Source organism: Fundulus heteroclitus, chromosome 19 (assembly GCF_011125445.2).
Source record: "Fundulus heteroclitus isolate FHET01 chromosome 19, MU-UCD_Fhet_4.1, whole genome shotgun sequence".
NCBI classification, from domain to species: Eukaryota; Metazoa; Chordata; class Actinopteri; order Cyprinodontiformes; family Fundulidae; genus Fundulus; species Fundulus heteroclitus.
In genome coordinates, this window is record NC_046379.1 from 21,338,613 (window position 1) to 21,354,042 (window position 15,430).

Consider the following 15,430-nt stretch of genomic DNA (forward strand, 5'->3'; position numbering starts at 1 on the left):
GTCAAAGTGAAGTCAGTCCCGCTTCCACTGCCACTAAACCGAGCTGGTGTTCCTGACTGAAGTTTATGTACATAATATATCAGACTCTTTGGAGGCTGTCCTGGTTTCTGCTGATACCAGAACATACCCTGGTCACCATCAGACCAGCGGTACACAGCAGGATTTGTGGTACACTTGATGGTGGCAGTGGATCCTGGTGTAAATGTCACCAGTGGAGGCTGAGTCACAGTCACCTGAGCGCTGCATCCTGCAGACAAAAACAAATCCTTCATTTATCAGCAGAAAGAAATGAGAGAAAAGGCAGCACATCATGCTGGAAATGTTGCTGAGGGAATGAACCTGTAAAACAGCAGCAGGTCAGCGTCCAGATGAGGATGGTGATGAGGGTCATGGTGCTGGTTGTTTCTGCTGGCTCCACTGACAGGTCTGAGTCCTGCAGTGTTGAACTCACAGGACTATAAACCTTCTCAGTTCCCTGGAGGATCAGCTGACCATGCAAAGCCTCCTCTCTATGGAAATGATTGCTCTGCTCTCAGCACGCTGAAGACAAACACAGACACAACATCAGCACAAATAGTTTTAACATTTAAACCATTCAGGATCTTATTGGAATACAAGAAGAGAAAATAGAGACAACATGAAGAATTTTCAGTATTTGGATTAAATTATTTCTCTCTTCAAGGTATATGTATAATTCTCCTGTTTTTCTAAGATTTACAGGTGAAGATATTATAGATTACTAGAAGTTACCCATTTTTAAGAAAATGTATTTAAATTATTTTGAAAAACATTTTTTTAGGTTTGAAACAGAATAAAAGCTGAATTATTGAAGAACATTTATATATTTCACAGGAAGAAAAATAACGTCTGTTTCTCTTGGGTGATAAAATAAAAAAATCTTAAATTATCAAAACATTTGGAGCTGAATTGAGATGGATCGATGATTTATAGATTAAATAAAGTATAAAATGTAATTTATTTATACTGAAAAGTAGCATTTTAGCCAAAAACTGGCTGCTGACAGTGCAGGAGGTTTTTGTACGGCCTCTTAATGACTTTGTATCACTGTGGTGGACTTTTGGTGGAGGAACCAAACTCACCGTTGACTGTAAGTACCAGAAAGCTTCACTTTGTTGCTACAATAATTATAATAATATAAATCATGACTAACTAATTAAATTGACATCAAGGTTTGTACACTTTACATTATTTGAATAATGATTAAATCTCCATTCACAACGGTGAACGATCTTCGCAGAAGTCAGTGTTTCATCAGGGCTGAAAATGGTTCTAATGATAGATCCTGTTAAAATGATCTTGTCAATAAAATGCATAGTTCAATAATATATTGTTAATACTTTACATTTTAAAGTTTCTTCTTTTTCTGACACCCAAGCTTAATTTTTACTCAGTTTTTATTGTTTTTTTTATTAGTTTATTTTCACTTCTTATTTAAAAAAAATTCCTAACTTTTATTTTAAAGCAAGGTTTGGACAGTACATTTTTTAAATAAGTATATCTCCATGTTTAGAAATTAGCTTAGCAAAAGTCAGTGTTTCTTCAGAATTGGAAATGTTTAAAATCATATATCGTATCTGTCTATTAATGCCTAATGTATAGGTCAAAATTACATTGCTACTTACTACTTACTTACTAAATATTTGAAGCTTCAATTCTTTCTGAAAACCAAGCTTAGTTTTTACTCTATTGTTTTTCTTTTTTTTTAGGTTATTTTCACTTCTTATTTAAACAAACGTTAATTTTATAATTAATAATCTTAGATCTTCTTGGTGTTCGTGGTTCATTTGTTTTCCGTGGCGTTTTAAGGAAGTGAAAGAAACAGATGTCAACGTCTGAACTGTTTCCACCAGTGTTTCAGCTCTCAGTTCAATCATCCCAGGGTTTCATCATTAAGAGTCACATAATATGAGGGACAGATGAAGATGTCATCAGTAATCATGGATAATGAAGCTCTGAAGGTGTTTTTAGCAGCTTTCATTCTCATTGCTGCCTCTTTTCTCCCCCTCTCTCCTCCAGTGGGTGTGGTGCGGCCCACCCTGACCGTCCTCCCCCCCTCCAAAGAGGAGGAGGAGCAGCAGAGCAGCGTCACACTGGTGTGTCTGGCCAGCGAAGGCTCCCCCTCAACCTGGAGGCTGGGCTGGAAGGTGGGGGGCAGCAGCAGGTCCTCAGGGGTGTCTAACAGCCTGGAGGTCCTGGGGAGGGACGGCCTCTACAGCTGGAGCAGCACCCTGAGCCTCCCTGCAGACCAGTGGAGGAAGGCGGGCTCAGTGAGCTGTGAGGCCAATCAGAGTGGACAGAGTCCTGTCACTCAAAGCCTGGACCCTGCCCGCTGCTCAGAGTAGAGCCTCAGCTTCATGTCTGCAAGTCAGGATGCTCTCAGAGTTTATTCAGCAAGATTACTTTTCATGTTCACACTGATTTCTAAAACTCATCTTACTCATGTTCTGTGATAAAAGTAGAAGTGAAGGATTGTTTCAATAAAAGTACAGATATATGATAATCACTGTCTTTGTTTTTATTTCTGTGTTACAAAATTAATATTCTTGATCAAATCTCATTTCATGATGTTTTTCCACCTGCTCTAAAGTTTCTAGAAGATTCTAGATGCTTGCACTATTAAAAGCCTGCAGGTATAAATATGGTGCAAACACCGCAGTATCAGAAAACTTATTGAAATCCATATTTATAAAACCACAATTTAACCGTTTGTTTTTAAATTGATCTATAGTTATTTAATTTGAACATTTGTCTTTTTTAGCTGTTCTGTGTTTTTCCTGCTAACTTCTGTGATGTGTTCACTGAACCATTTCACCTCACAGACTCTCTGCACCTGCAGCCTTCAGTCAGACTGAAGGAGGTTTTTGTACGGCTCTAAATCACTGTGTGAACACACCACGGCCATGGTCACCCAGACAGTAATAATCTCCAGCATCTTCAGCCTGAACTCCATCAATGGTTAAAGTGTAATCAGAATCAGAACTACTGCCTCTGAATCTAGATGGAGTTCCTGAGAACCGAGTTGAAGTACTATATATAAGAAGTTTGGGAGGCTGTCCAGGTTTCTGAAGGTACCAACTGAGATCATCACCAATATTAGAACTTCCTGTGGCTCTGATGGTCACAGTCGATCCAACACTAACTAACTTTGATCCTTCAGACTGAGTCAGAAAATTGTTGGCAGATGACCCTGAAATGAGAAATGAACATTTTAAATCAGAATGTCAAAGAAAAATGGCAAAAATGTAAAACCTTTGAGTCTAAACAAAATCAATGAGACAGATTTAAAAGTCAGTCTGACCCTGAGTGAGAAAACCCAACAGAACAACCAGAGTCAGTGGAGACATCATCCTGATGCAGGTTTCAGTGTCAGAGCAGAAACACACTTTGGACCTTCTGGAACAGCGGCAACTTAAACTGTGAGGAGCAGTGATGCATTAAGATCATGCAAATCCACACCTGCTCTGATGAAACAGAAAGAGCAGAGGTGATCCAGATCACCACTTCATCTCCTGAGAATATTTACTTCTCATTTTAAGTTCAGTTCAAATGTTGATTCTTCTACATACAACACTTATTTATATTTGCATGTGTCCTCCATTAGATGTGCTGTAATAAACAAAGTGAATTATCATAACATAAATATAATAGAATCATCTAGTTTCCTTTACTGAAGTGGATGGAAGCAGGTTTATATGGTAGCTTTCAGAAACATGAATAAAATGTTTATGGTGACTTTTAATAAACAGTTTTTCCAAGATTTCTGTAGAAAATGAAACTGTAAACCACTGTAGATCTGAAAAAGAACATATCTCAGTTTTCCCTTATTTACAGGAAAAAAACTTGCAAATATTTTAAAAATCTAATTTCTTCTCTTCGTCTGAAAGTTTTGTTTATTCTGGGCTTCAAGAACAAGAAATGAGTCTCTCTTTATTCAGAACTTCCTGCTAAATCGGTGATTAGCAAAACTTGTTGAGGGAAATGATGATTACTGATTCCGAAGTTATTAAATCAAAGAAATGGTGATTTGATCAAGTTCCAGCACAGCAGTTTATTGTAAACACACGACCCATAGGCGTGCAGCTGCACACCATCACTCTCCCACCTCTGTTGGGCTCCGATCTGCTCCTCGCACCATCTTACACCTAAACCAGGTTTAGGTGTAAGATGATCTTAAACCATCAGGCTGAAGTTTGCACATGAAAGCCAAACATTGATTCTCACACACAGAATACACAGGCATTGACCTTGAAGGGTAAGGGAAGAGTGGAGTCCTGGCAGCAGGGCACCTTACCTGACACTGCTCAGGCCTCCTCTCCTCTGCAGCTGCTGAGAAAGCTGTTTACGAGGAGCGGGTCACAGGCGATAGGCCTTTCTAGAACCAAACGCCCTAATAAAACAATTTTCCATAAACTTTCCATCTCATTGCCACATCTCTTTTTTTGTCAACATCAGCCTCTAACCTTGTGCTTCAAAACCAAATTTGTGCTATTTTTGTATCTCTGTCAAGGGCTGCACAAAATCACTTCGAGGACAGCAAATGGCCCCCAGGCCACACTTTGGACACCCCTGATGTTGAGCCTTTTGTCTTTGTTGTTTCACAACTTAACTAAAAGTAGACAGACTTTTTTCAGAGTAAGATGTGAGCATGACTGAACATCCAATCTCAGACATTTGCAGCTTTCATGCCATCTGCCGGTGTCTGAGAGCCACATATCTTTTCTGATGTATGTCAATAAATCTCTCTAATTGTCTCTTCAGGTTGAAATCTCATTTCAAGAGATAAAACTGCTTTTTCAAAAATTGTGAACATCAGCAGAAAAATCAATGGTTCCCAGCAAAGCAGGCTGAATGACCTCTAGAAGCACTAACTCCAATCTGTCTGTCAGTGATCAGCCTCTTCACTCTGAGTTTCACCTCTGGATCATATTTCAGGTTCCCTTCTGTTCAGAGTAAAAGGGATAAACATTAATTAAAAGTTGAGGGACCTGCTCAGGTTAGCCTTGTTTAAATGAAAAAAATGTTTTAGCATAATTTTTTTGTATCATCATTGATTTGGGTTTTTAAGTGAGATGTGAGAATGACTGAAAATCTGTTCAGTACATGCAAGTCAGAGTTTGTGTGTGTGTTTGTACTTGTAGCTGAATGATAGCAGTTTTTGATCATTTTACTAGAAAAGTGAGGACTTTGGTGTAAAGTGACGACATTTGTTCAGCCCTCACTTTTATTCTTAGGTTTAGTTCTATGGTGTCAATTAGGTTTAGGTTAGGGTTAGACTGCAGAAAGGCTTGAAGATGAATAGAAGTCTAGATGAGGCACGGCCCTAACTACATTAAACAAGGATGGGCGTATGTGTTTATGTGAGCAGTGGTGCATATCAGTTTCCTTCAACCCAGCTGTCTGATCTGAGGGAGGTTTTTGTACGACTCTGTATCACTGTGTGCACACATCACCAGGAAGGTAACCCATACAGTAATAATGTCCTGCATCTTCAGCCTGAACTCCATTGACTGTCAGGGTGAACTGAGGCTCTGATCCACTGCTGCTGAAATGACTTGGAGCAGACTGACGGCTACTTATTTTATAAAACAGCAGCTTGAGAGGCTGTCCAGGTTTCTGCAGGTACCAGCTGAGATCATCATCAACTCCTTTACTGGCTGTACAGCTCAGAGAGACCGTGTCCCCCAAAGCAGCCGCCTTTACAGCAGGAGACTGAGTCACAGATGGATCTGCTGTCAACCCTGTAAAAAACACATCAGAAATGTGTTAAATCTTGTTGAATGAAAAGCTTAAATCCAGAACATCCTGCATTAAAGTATATTTCCTCATTTACTAACTCACCATGAAACTGGACTGCCAGTATTGTCAATAAGATCAGACACATCTTCATGGTGGATGTATGCAGTAGAATAAAATCCTGTAGAATAAAGCTGAGCACACAGTTTAGCGCTTTAATAAAGCCTGATGTTCAGGGAACTGCAGCAGATATTCAAAGCACAACCAAGAGCAGCACAGTTGGAGCTGAATGAGAAGTTTCAGGTCCTGCAACAAACAGACAGCTGCTGCCCTCTTGTGTCAAAATAAAAGAAATATAGATGAATTAAAACGTGGAGCACATTTAATGAGCCTAACGTGGAACAATAGTGTAAGATTGTTTAAATGAAATAAGGAAGACTAAGTTGAATACAAACTAAAATACAGCAGTAAAACTAAATAAATCTGTAAAAAACTAAAACAAATCTCTCACACCTGTGCATAATTAACACATTAAGATAATTAAAATCTGTTTCTTGTTTATTGTTTTTAAAGCTGTTATGGTTTACGTTCCTTTTTTTTTTCTTTGTTTATCTTTATCATCTTTGCAGTGGATTCATTTCTACTGATAAATATTTGTAGCAACCAAGACTCAATGCAAACGACCAACATCAAAACTAACGCTTGTAAAAAACAGTAAACCCTTCTTTCCACAAATATTTACCATAACTGTTTGCTTAATAAGCTGAACATCACTGTCCATCACCTCTTTCAATTCAAATCAATTAAAACCAATTTTATTTATATAGCGCCAATTCATGAAACATGTCATCTCAAGGCACTTTACATCGTTATGTTCAATCATATTACACAGATTGGGTCAGATTATACAGATTGGTCAAAATAAATTTCCTATATAAGGGAACCAGTTGATTGCATCAAAGTCCCGACAAGCAGCGTTCACTCCATCACCTCTTTCTGATCACTTGACTCCATATTGAGAGCAAGATTCATTAGGAGATGATTCTAGGACTGTGATAAACCAGCGACCTGCCCAGGTGAACCCTTCCTCTCTCCCAATGATCGTTGGACGATGCCCATTCCTCAGCAGTATCTCAGCACTCAATTAAAAGTCTGCCTCCAGTTAGAGTCAAGTTTTATTATTCATTGTGGTTTTAAACTCACCATATATTAGGTCCTGGCTTTGTTTCATCACATTTATTCCAAAGAGACAAGGCACCGGTGAAGAGCGTGCTGAATCTCTGACTTTAAACTTCTTTCTGGATCAGTCAAACCCACAGCCTCCACTTAAAGCTCAGCATGACCCCTATAAGGTATCTCTGGCCCCCAGGACCAGTTTCTCATCAGATATTACATTTGTGGACTGTTTTACTAAAGAAGTCAGTATCCGAGACCGTGCACCTCCACATTTTCTTTCACGTTGATGGATGATCCCAGTAGTCTTCCCCTCTGCTGTATTTCTAAGTTCAGAGTTCAAATCCACACCTGCAATGATAAAATGAACAGAGGTGATTCAAACCTTAGACATAATATAAAGAGTAGACCCCGCATCAACCCTTTTGCCTATATGGGCACTGACGAGATTTGGGTGCGCCATCTTGGGGCGGTCGACAGCTTTGCTCAGTATGATGTGTTGACCAGGAGCAGAATCAATTTTAATCAACTATAACTCACTGAATATTGAACTAATTTCCATGTTTGTTTGTTTTTTTTTGCTGAAAACCTTAAAACTATAGCTATTATAACAAATGGTTCAGTGCATTTAAATATTCTTAGTGGGGTTAAAAGTAATAGAATATTCTGATAGGATGTATGTTGCAAAACACTGCCACTAACACATTTTTATATATATATTTTTTATTACTATATACACAAACACATTTAGACACAAATGTATACATATATACACACACGTGTCTTAAATAATTGTTTTTATTATATTATTATTATTTAAATTTTGGCGGGAATAACTCGTTTGGCACGACACCAGCACCGAACATTAGCAAGTGTAGTGACTACTTGTCCATGACAACCTAAAAACTCAAGACTTAAAGTTGAACAAACTAAAAGTGAATGTAACTTAAATAGTCACTTGATGAAGCGTGGGCTTCTGGTTTAAGCAGTACAAAAATTGCAAAAACACATCAAAATGCTGTTCCGTGTTGGTTTATTCCAGGTCTCTGCAGGCAAACATGGTACAAACTTGAAACCATCCCTTGCTGCCTCTCCTGCTCTGGTTCCTGCATTGGTGATTGCTTCACCTGCTCACTCATTGATTGACTAATGGTGACTGACTGTTGGTTCCTGAGGACTGAAGGACTGGTAAAAAACCATATGACCGCCCACGTTCATCCCGAGCTGCCTAAAGTCTATGTATATATGTGACACATCCAAGACTCAAACAAAATCAGTTAACTAATTAAACAAATTACTAACAAATAATTGTATTATAAACAACTAAATTTAAACAAAAATATTTATACAACAAATAGGCAAATAAATCAAAATGAACTAAGTAATCTAAATTCTAAAACGTAACAAACATAGAGAGATTGCTCCTACAGCAAGCTTGAATTTTGTTGGTGGACAAAATACAGGAATATAACATTCTAATAAAAATCAACATTGATGGACAGTCAATAGTCCATCAATTCAAACAAAAATACACCGCACAGTGCTGAGGCATCCTTCGTCTGTTCACCTTATACCAGCAGGTTTAAGGTTTAAGGTTAGGGTAGCAGGACGACCGCCCCAAGATGGCGGCCGTAATTTCTGCTCCGCAACAGTCAATGCGGTGTCTACTATTATATAATGTCTATGATCAAAACTACCACTGCATCTCCAGGCAATATTTACCTGTCATTTTAAGTTCAGTTCAAATGTTGTTTGTCAATCTTTCATGCATTTTTTTCTACAACGCTTCTTTATATTTGTCTCCTCCATGAGATGTGCTCTAATAAACAAAGAAAAATATCTTAGCCATGTAAATATAATAGAATCGTAGATTGATTCACTGAAGTAGATGTAAGCAGGTTTATATATTACCTTCCTGAAACAAGATGTTTATGATGTTTTTTAATAAGAAGTCATGGTACATTTAAACTTGTGGTTTAAAACTTGGGAATAAGACTTGTTAAAAGACAACTTCCAGTCAAATACATCAAAGATGGAGGAAGCTGTGAGTCATGGATGTTGTAGCATGCTGTCTTTTCCTGTGTGTGTTCTGTATTCTCTTGGTGCTGATAATAATAATGATTAGAAGAACAACAAGAATAGTAATAATACCAAAATCACCACTAATCACCTTCAATATAAACGAGGGTGATGCTTTGAATAGTGACCACCCTGGACACTGTTGGAACTCTATGTCAATATAGGACAAGAGTCTAACAGGACAAAGTCAGTTTACTGATGTGTCTCAATAATCACAGTAACTAAGCGCCCTTAAAGCTGAACACTGTAAAAGCTTTAATGGAGAACATTGAAGTTAAAGCAGCTTTTAATAACTGTGAGTTTGCTTCAGGATTGTGTTTTTCTTGATTAAAATTGTCATTTATTAACTTCCCAGCAGATCTGTCTCACCAAGCCTCAGTTCCTGCAGCTTCATTCAGACTGGAGAAGTTTTTGTTTGCTTTGTTTTTCTACCAGTCAAGATCATTGTATGAGCTCTCCACCACCATGGAGCTCAGACATTTACAATCTCTACAGTCTGGAGAGGAAACAATAAATGTAAGAAAATTTCTCTCATCTGAATCAGAGATTTTAAATAAAAAATAACAGTTCTTTTTCAAAGAAGTCAACATATGTATTTATCTATACATTATGACTCGATAAGATTAATTTGCTTTCTTCTTGTATTAATTGTAGATTTTGAATCATTTTTATCCAACCAAGACCTGTAGTTCTGATAAAAGATCTTAGTCCACAATCAAGCCCTTCTTATGATTAATAACCAGCCTTTCCAGGTTTCTACCATTATTTAGATGTTTTATCTTTGGTGATGAGCCACAAGTCTTTGAGGTCAGAAGGCCTCTTTCCCATCACCCTGATCAGTAGCTCCACAAATTCTCTCTCAGATTCAAGTCAGGACTCTGGCAGGGCCACTCCAAAATGTAGACATTACTTCTAGTGAGGAGAAACATGCTGGTCAAATTAAAAGATTAATCTTAACCTGAATCTGCCAGGGTATGGACTCAACTGCCAAATGGACTAAAAACTAAAGTTTATCATAAATATTTGCTCTCATGTGTGAGATCAGTGCTTGGTGATGTTTCTGTCAGCTCTGTGTTCAGTGGTCTGTATCAGAGTCTCTTCCTCCTCAGCAGCTGCAGTCAGTTTCTGCTCTAACAGCTCAGTGAGTCTGCAGTCTGACTGAGGGAGGTTTTTGTACGGCTACTAATCACTGTGTGAACACAGGCTTGCTATTTATGTAATGGTAACTCTTACAGTAATAAACTGCTGCATCTTCAGCCTGAACTCCACTGATGGTCAAAGTGAAGTCAGTCCCGCTTCCACTGCCACTAAACCGATCTGGTGTTCCTGATTCAAGATTATTCACCCGATATATCAGGAGCTTTGGAGGCTGTCCTGGTTTCTGCTGATACCAGAACATACCCTGGTCACCACCATAATAGCGGTGCACAGCAGGATTTGTGGTACACTTGATGGTGGCAGTGGATCCTGGTGTAAATGTCACCAGTGGAGGCTGAGTCACAGTCACCTGAGCGCTGCATCCTGCAGACAAAAACAAATCCTTCATTTATCAGCAGAAAGAAATGAGAGAAAAGGCAGCACATCATGCTGGAAATGTTGCTGAGGGAATGAACCTGTAAAACAGCAGCAGGTCAGCGTCCAGATGAGGATGGTGATGAGGGTCATGGTGCTGGTTGTTTCTGCTGGCTCCACTGACAGGTCTGAGTCCTGCAGTGTTGAACTCACAGGACTATAAACCTTCTCAGTTCCCTGGAGGATCAGCTGACCATGCAAAGCCTCCTCTCTATGGAAATGATTGCTCTGCTCTCAGCACGCTGAAGACAAACACAGACACAACATCAGCACAAATAGTTTTAACATTTAAACCATTCAGGATCTTATTGGAATACAAGAAGAGAAAATAGAGACAACATGAAGGATTTTCAGTATTTGGATTAAATCATTTCTCTCTTCGAGGTATATGTATAATTCTCCTGTTTTACTAAAACTCACAGGTAAAGATATTATAGATTACTAGAAGTTACCCTTATTTAAGCATTTATTATTAAAATTATTTTGAAAAACATTTTTTTTTTGTTTTTAAACTGAATGAAAGCTGAATTCCTGAAGAACATTTATATATTTCACAGGAAGAAAAATAATGTCTGTTTCTCTTGTGTGATAAAATTTAAAAAATCTTAAATTATTAAAACATTTAAAGCTGAATGGTGATGAATGAATGATTTAAAGATTAAATAAAGTATAAACTGTAATTTATTTATACTGAAAAGCAGCATTAAGCCAAGAACTGGCTGCTGACAGTGCAGGAGGTTTTTGTACGGCCTCTTAATGACTTTGTATCACTGTGGTACACTTTTGGTGGAGGAACCAAACTCAACGTTGACTGTAAGTACCAGAAAGCTTTACTTTGTGGCTATATTCATTATATTTATATAAATTATGATATTGTTTTGACTTAACTAATTAAATTGACATCAAGGTTTGTACACTTTACATTTTTTAAATAATGATTAAATCTCCATTCACAATGATGAATGAGCTTCGCAGAAGTCAGTTTTCCATCAGGGCTGAAAATGGTTCTAATGATAGATCCTGTTAAAATTCTCTTGTCAATAAAATGTATAGTTCAATAATATATTGTTAATACTTTACATTTTTGAAGTTTCTTTTTTTCCTGACAACCAGTCTTCATTTTACTCGGTTTTTAATGTTTTATTTATTAGTTTATTTTAACTTCTTATTTAAAATTTTTTTCCCTAACTTTTATTTTAAAGCAAGGTTTGGACAGTACATTTTTTAAATAAGTATATCGCCATGTTTAGAAATTAGCTTTGCAAAAGTCAGTGTTTCTTCAAAATTGGAAATGTTTGAAATCATACATCGTATATGTCTAGTAATGCCTAATGTATAGGTCAAAATTACATTGCTACTTACTACTTACTTACTGAATATTTTAAGTTTCAATTCTTTCTGACCACCAAGCTTAGTTTTTACTCTATTGTTTTTCATTTTTTATTAGGTTTTTTTCACTTCTTATTTAAACAATCATTAATTTTATAATTAATAATCTTAGATCGGGATTTTGATCTGGATTTCAGTTAAATAGACCTAATATTTTCTGAGTAAACTCAGATCTTCTTGGTGTTCGTGGTTCATTTGTTTTCCGTGGCGTTTTAAGGAAGTGAAAGAAACAGATGTCAACGTCTGAACTGTTTCCACCAGTGTTTCAGCTCTCAGTTCAATCATCCCAGGGTTTCATCATTCAGAGTCAAATAATATGAGGGACAGATGAAGATGTCATCAGTAATCATGGATAATGAAGCTCTGAAGGCGTTTTTAGCAGCTTTCATTCTCATTGCTGCCTCTTTTCTCCCCCTCTCTCCTCCAGTGGGTGTGGTGCGGCCCACCCTGACCGTCCTCCCCCCCTCCAAAGAGGAGGAGGAGCAGCAGAGCAGCGTCACACTGGTGTGTCTGGCCAGCGGAGGCTTCCCCTCAACCTGGAGGCTGGGCTGGAAGGTGGGGGGCAGCAGCAGGTCCTCAGGGGTGTCTAACAGCCTGGAGGTCCTGGGGAGGGACGGCCTCTACAGCTGGAGCAGCACCCTGAGCCTCCCTGCAGACCAGTGGAGGAAGGCGGGCTCAGTGAGCTGTGAGGCCAATCAGAGTGGACAGAGTCCTGTCACTCAAAGCCTGGACCCTGCCCGCTGCTCAGAGTAGAGCCTCAGCTTCATGTCTGCAAGGCAGGATGCTCTCAGAGTTTATTCAGCAAGATTACTTTTCATGTTCACACTGATTTCTAAAACTCATCTTATTCATGTTCTCTGATAAAACTTACAGTGAAGGATTGTTTCAATAAAAGTACAGATATATGATAATCACTGTCTTTGTTTTTATTATCAAGATTTGTGTTGTTGATCAAATCTCATTTCATGATGTTTTTCCACCTCTTCTAAAGTTTCTAGAAGATTTTAGATGCTTGCACTATTAAAAGTCTGCAGGTACAAATATGGTGCATAAGCCACAGTATCAGAAAACTTATTGAAATCCATATTTATAAAACCACATTTTAACAGTTTGTTTTTAAATTTATCTATAGTTATTTAATTTGAACATTTGTCTTTTTTAGCTGTTCTATGTTTTTCCTGCTAACTTCTGTGATGTGTTCACTGAACCATTTCACCTCACAGACTCTCTGCACCTGCAGCCTTCAGTCAGACTAAAGGAGGTTTTTGTACGGCTCTAAATCACTGTGTGAACACACCACTGCCATGGTAACCCAGACAGTAATAATCTCCAGCATCCTCAGCCAGAAAACCATCAATGGTTAAAGTGTAATCAGAACCAGATCTACTGCCTCTGAATCTAGATGGAGTTCCTGAGAACAGAGTTGAAGCTTTGTATATAAGAAGTTTGGGAGGCTGTCCAGGTTTCTGAAGGTACCAACTGAGATCAGCACCAATATTAGAACTTCCTGTGGCGCTGATGGTCACAGTCGATCCAACACTAACTAACTTTGATCCTTCAGACTGAGTCAGAAAATTGTTGGCAGACGACCCTGAAATGAGAAATGAACATTTTAAATCAGAATGTCAAAGAAAAATGGCAAAAATGTAAAACTAAATCAATGAGACATATTTAAAAGTGAGTCTGACCCTGAGTGAGAAAACCCAACAGAACAACCAGAGTCAGTGGAGACATCATCCTGATGCAGGTTTCAGTGTCAGAGCAGAAACACACTTTGGACCTTCTGGAACAGCGGCAACTTAAACTGTGAGGAGCAGTGATGCATTAAGATCATGCAAATCCACACCTGCTCTGATGAAACAGAAAGAGCAGAGGTGATCCGGACCACCACTTCATCTCCTGAGAATATTTACTTCTCATTTTAAGTTCAGTTCAAATGTTGATTCTTCTACATACAACACTTATTTATATTTGCATATCTCCTCCATGAGATGTTCTCTAATAAACAAAGTGAATTATCATACATAAATATAATCATCTAGTTTACTTTACTGAAGTGGATGGAAGCAGGTTTATATGCTAGCTTTCAGATTCATGAATAAAATGTTTATGATGACTTTTAATAAACAGCTTTTCCAAGATTTCTGTAGAAAAGGGAACTCTAAACCACTGTAGATCTGAAAAAGAACATATCAGTTTTCCCTTGCTTACAGGAAAAAACTATATACATATTTAAAAAAATCTAATTTCTTCTCTTTGTCTGAAAATTTTGTTTATTCTGGGCTTTTAAAAACAAGAAATAAGTCTCTCTTTATTCCGAAATTCCTGCTTTATCCAGCCGGGTTTACTAAATTAGTGATTAGCTAAACTTGTTGTGGGGAATAATGATTACTGATTCCGAAGTTACTTATTAAATCAAAGAAATGGTGATTTGATCAAGTTCCAACACAGCAGTTTATTGTAAACACACGACCCATAGGCATGCAGCTGCACACCATCACTCTCCCACCTCTGTTATGCTCTGATCTGCTCCTCGCACCATCTTACACCTAAACCAGGTTTAGGTGTAAGATGATCTTAAACCATCAGACTGAAGCTTTGCACATGAAAGCCAAACATTGATTCTCACACACAGCATACACAGGCACTGACCTTGAAGGGTAAGGGAAGAGTGGAGTCCTGGCAGCAGGGCACCTTACCTGACACTGCTCAGGCCTCCTCTCCTCTGCAGCTGCTGAGAGAGCACGAAATTGCGTTCTGTACACACTGTGCATACAAAAATGACAAATAAAGTTGTCTAAGCTGTTTACGAGGAGCGGGTCACAGGCGACAGGCCTTTCTAGAGCCAAACGCCCTAATAAAAGAATTTTCCATAAAATTTCCATCTCACTGCCACATCTCTTTTTTTTTTATCAACATCAGCCTCCAACCTTGTACTTCAAAACCAAATTCGTGCTATTTTTGTATCTCTGTCAAGGGCTGCACAAAAATCACTTCGAGGACAGCAAATGGCCCCCAGGCCACACTTTGGACACCCCTGATGTTGAGCCTTTTGTCTTTGTTGTTTCACAACTTAACTAAAAGTAGACAGACTTTTTTCAGAGTAAGATGTGAGCATGACTGAACATCCAATCTCAGACATTTGCAGCTTTCATGTCATCTGCCGGTGTCTGAGAGCCACATATCTTTTCTGATGTATGTCAATAAATCTCCCTAATTGCCTCTTTTGTCTGTGTGAGTCTCTTCATGTTGAAATCTCATTTCAAGAGATAAAACTGCTTTTTCAAAAATTGTGAACATCAGCAGAAAAATCAATGGTTCCCAGCAAAGCAGGCTGAATGACCTCTAGAAGCACTAACTCCAATCTGTCTGTCAGTGATCAGCCTCTTCACTCCAAGTTTCACCTCTGGATCATATTTCAGGTTCCCTTCTGTTCAGAGTAAAAGGGATAAACATTAATTAA

General features: G+C 38.3%; 2 gene segments (V, D, J or C); both read left to right on the plus strand.

Annotated features, from left to right (window-relative positions):
• The first annotated feature begins 368 nt into the window (after nucleotides 1-368).
• On the plus strand, nucleotides 369-2,521 carry LOC118567024. The segment is given in 3 exon segments: nucleotides 369-424; nucleotides 963-1,108; nucleotides 2,038-2,521. Coding segments are annotated over 3 exon segments (528 nt in total).
• Nucleotides 2,522-5,496: 2,975 nt separating this feature from the next.
• Nucleotides 5,497-12,875, plus strand: LOC118567025. The segment is given in 3 exon segments: nucleotides 5,497-5,536; nucleotides 11,308-11,391; nucleotides 12,395-12,875. Coding segments are annotated over 3 exon segments (450 nt in total).
• Nucleotides 12,876-15,430: the final 2,555 nt, after the last annotated feature.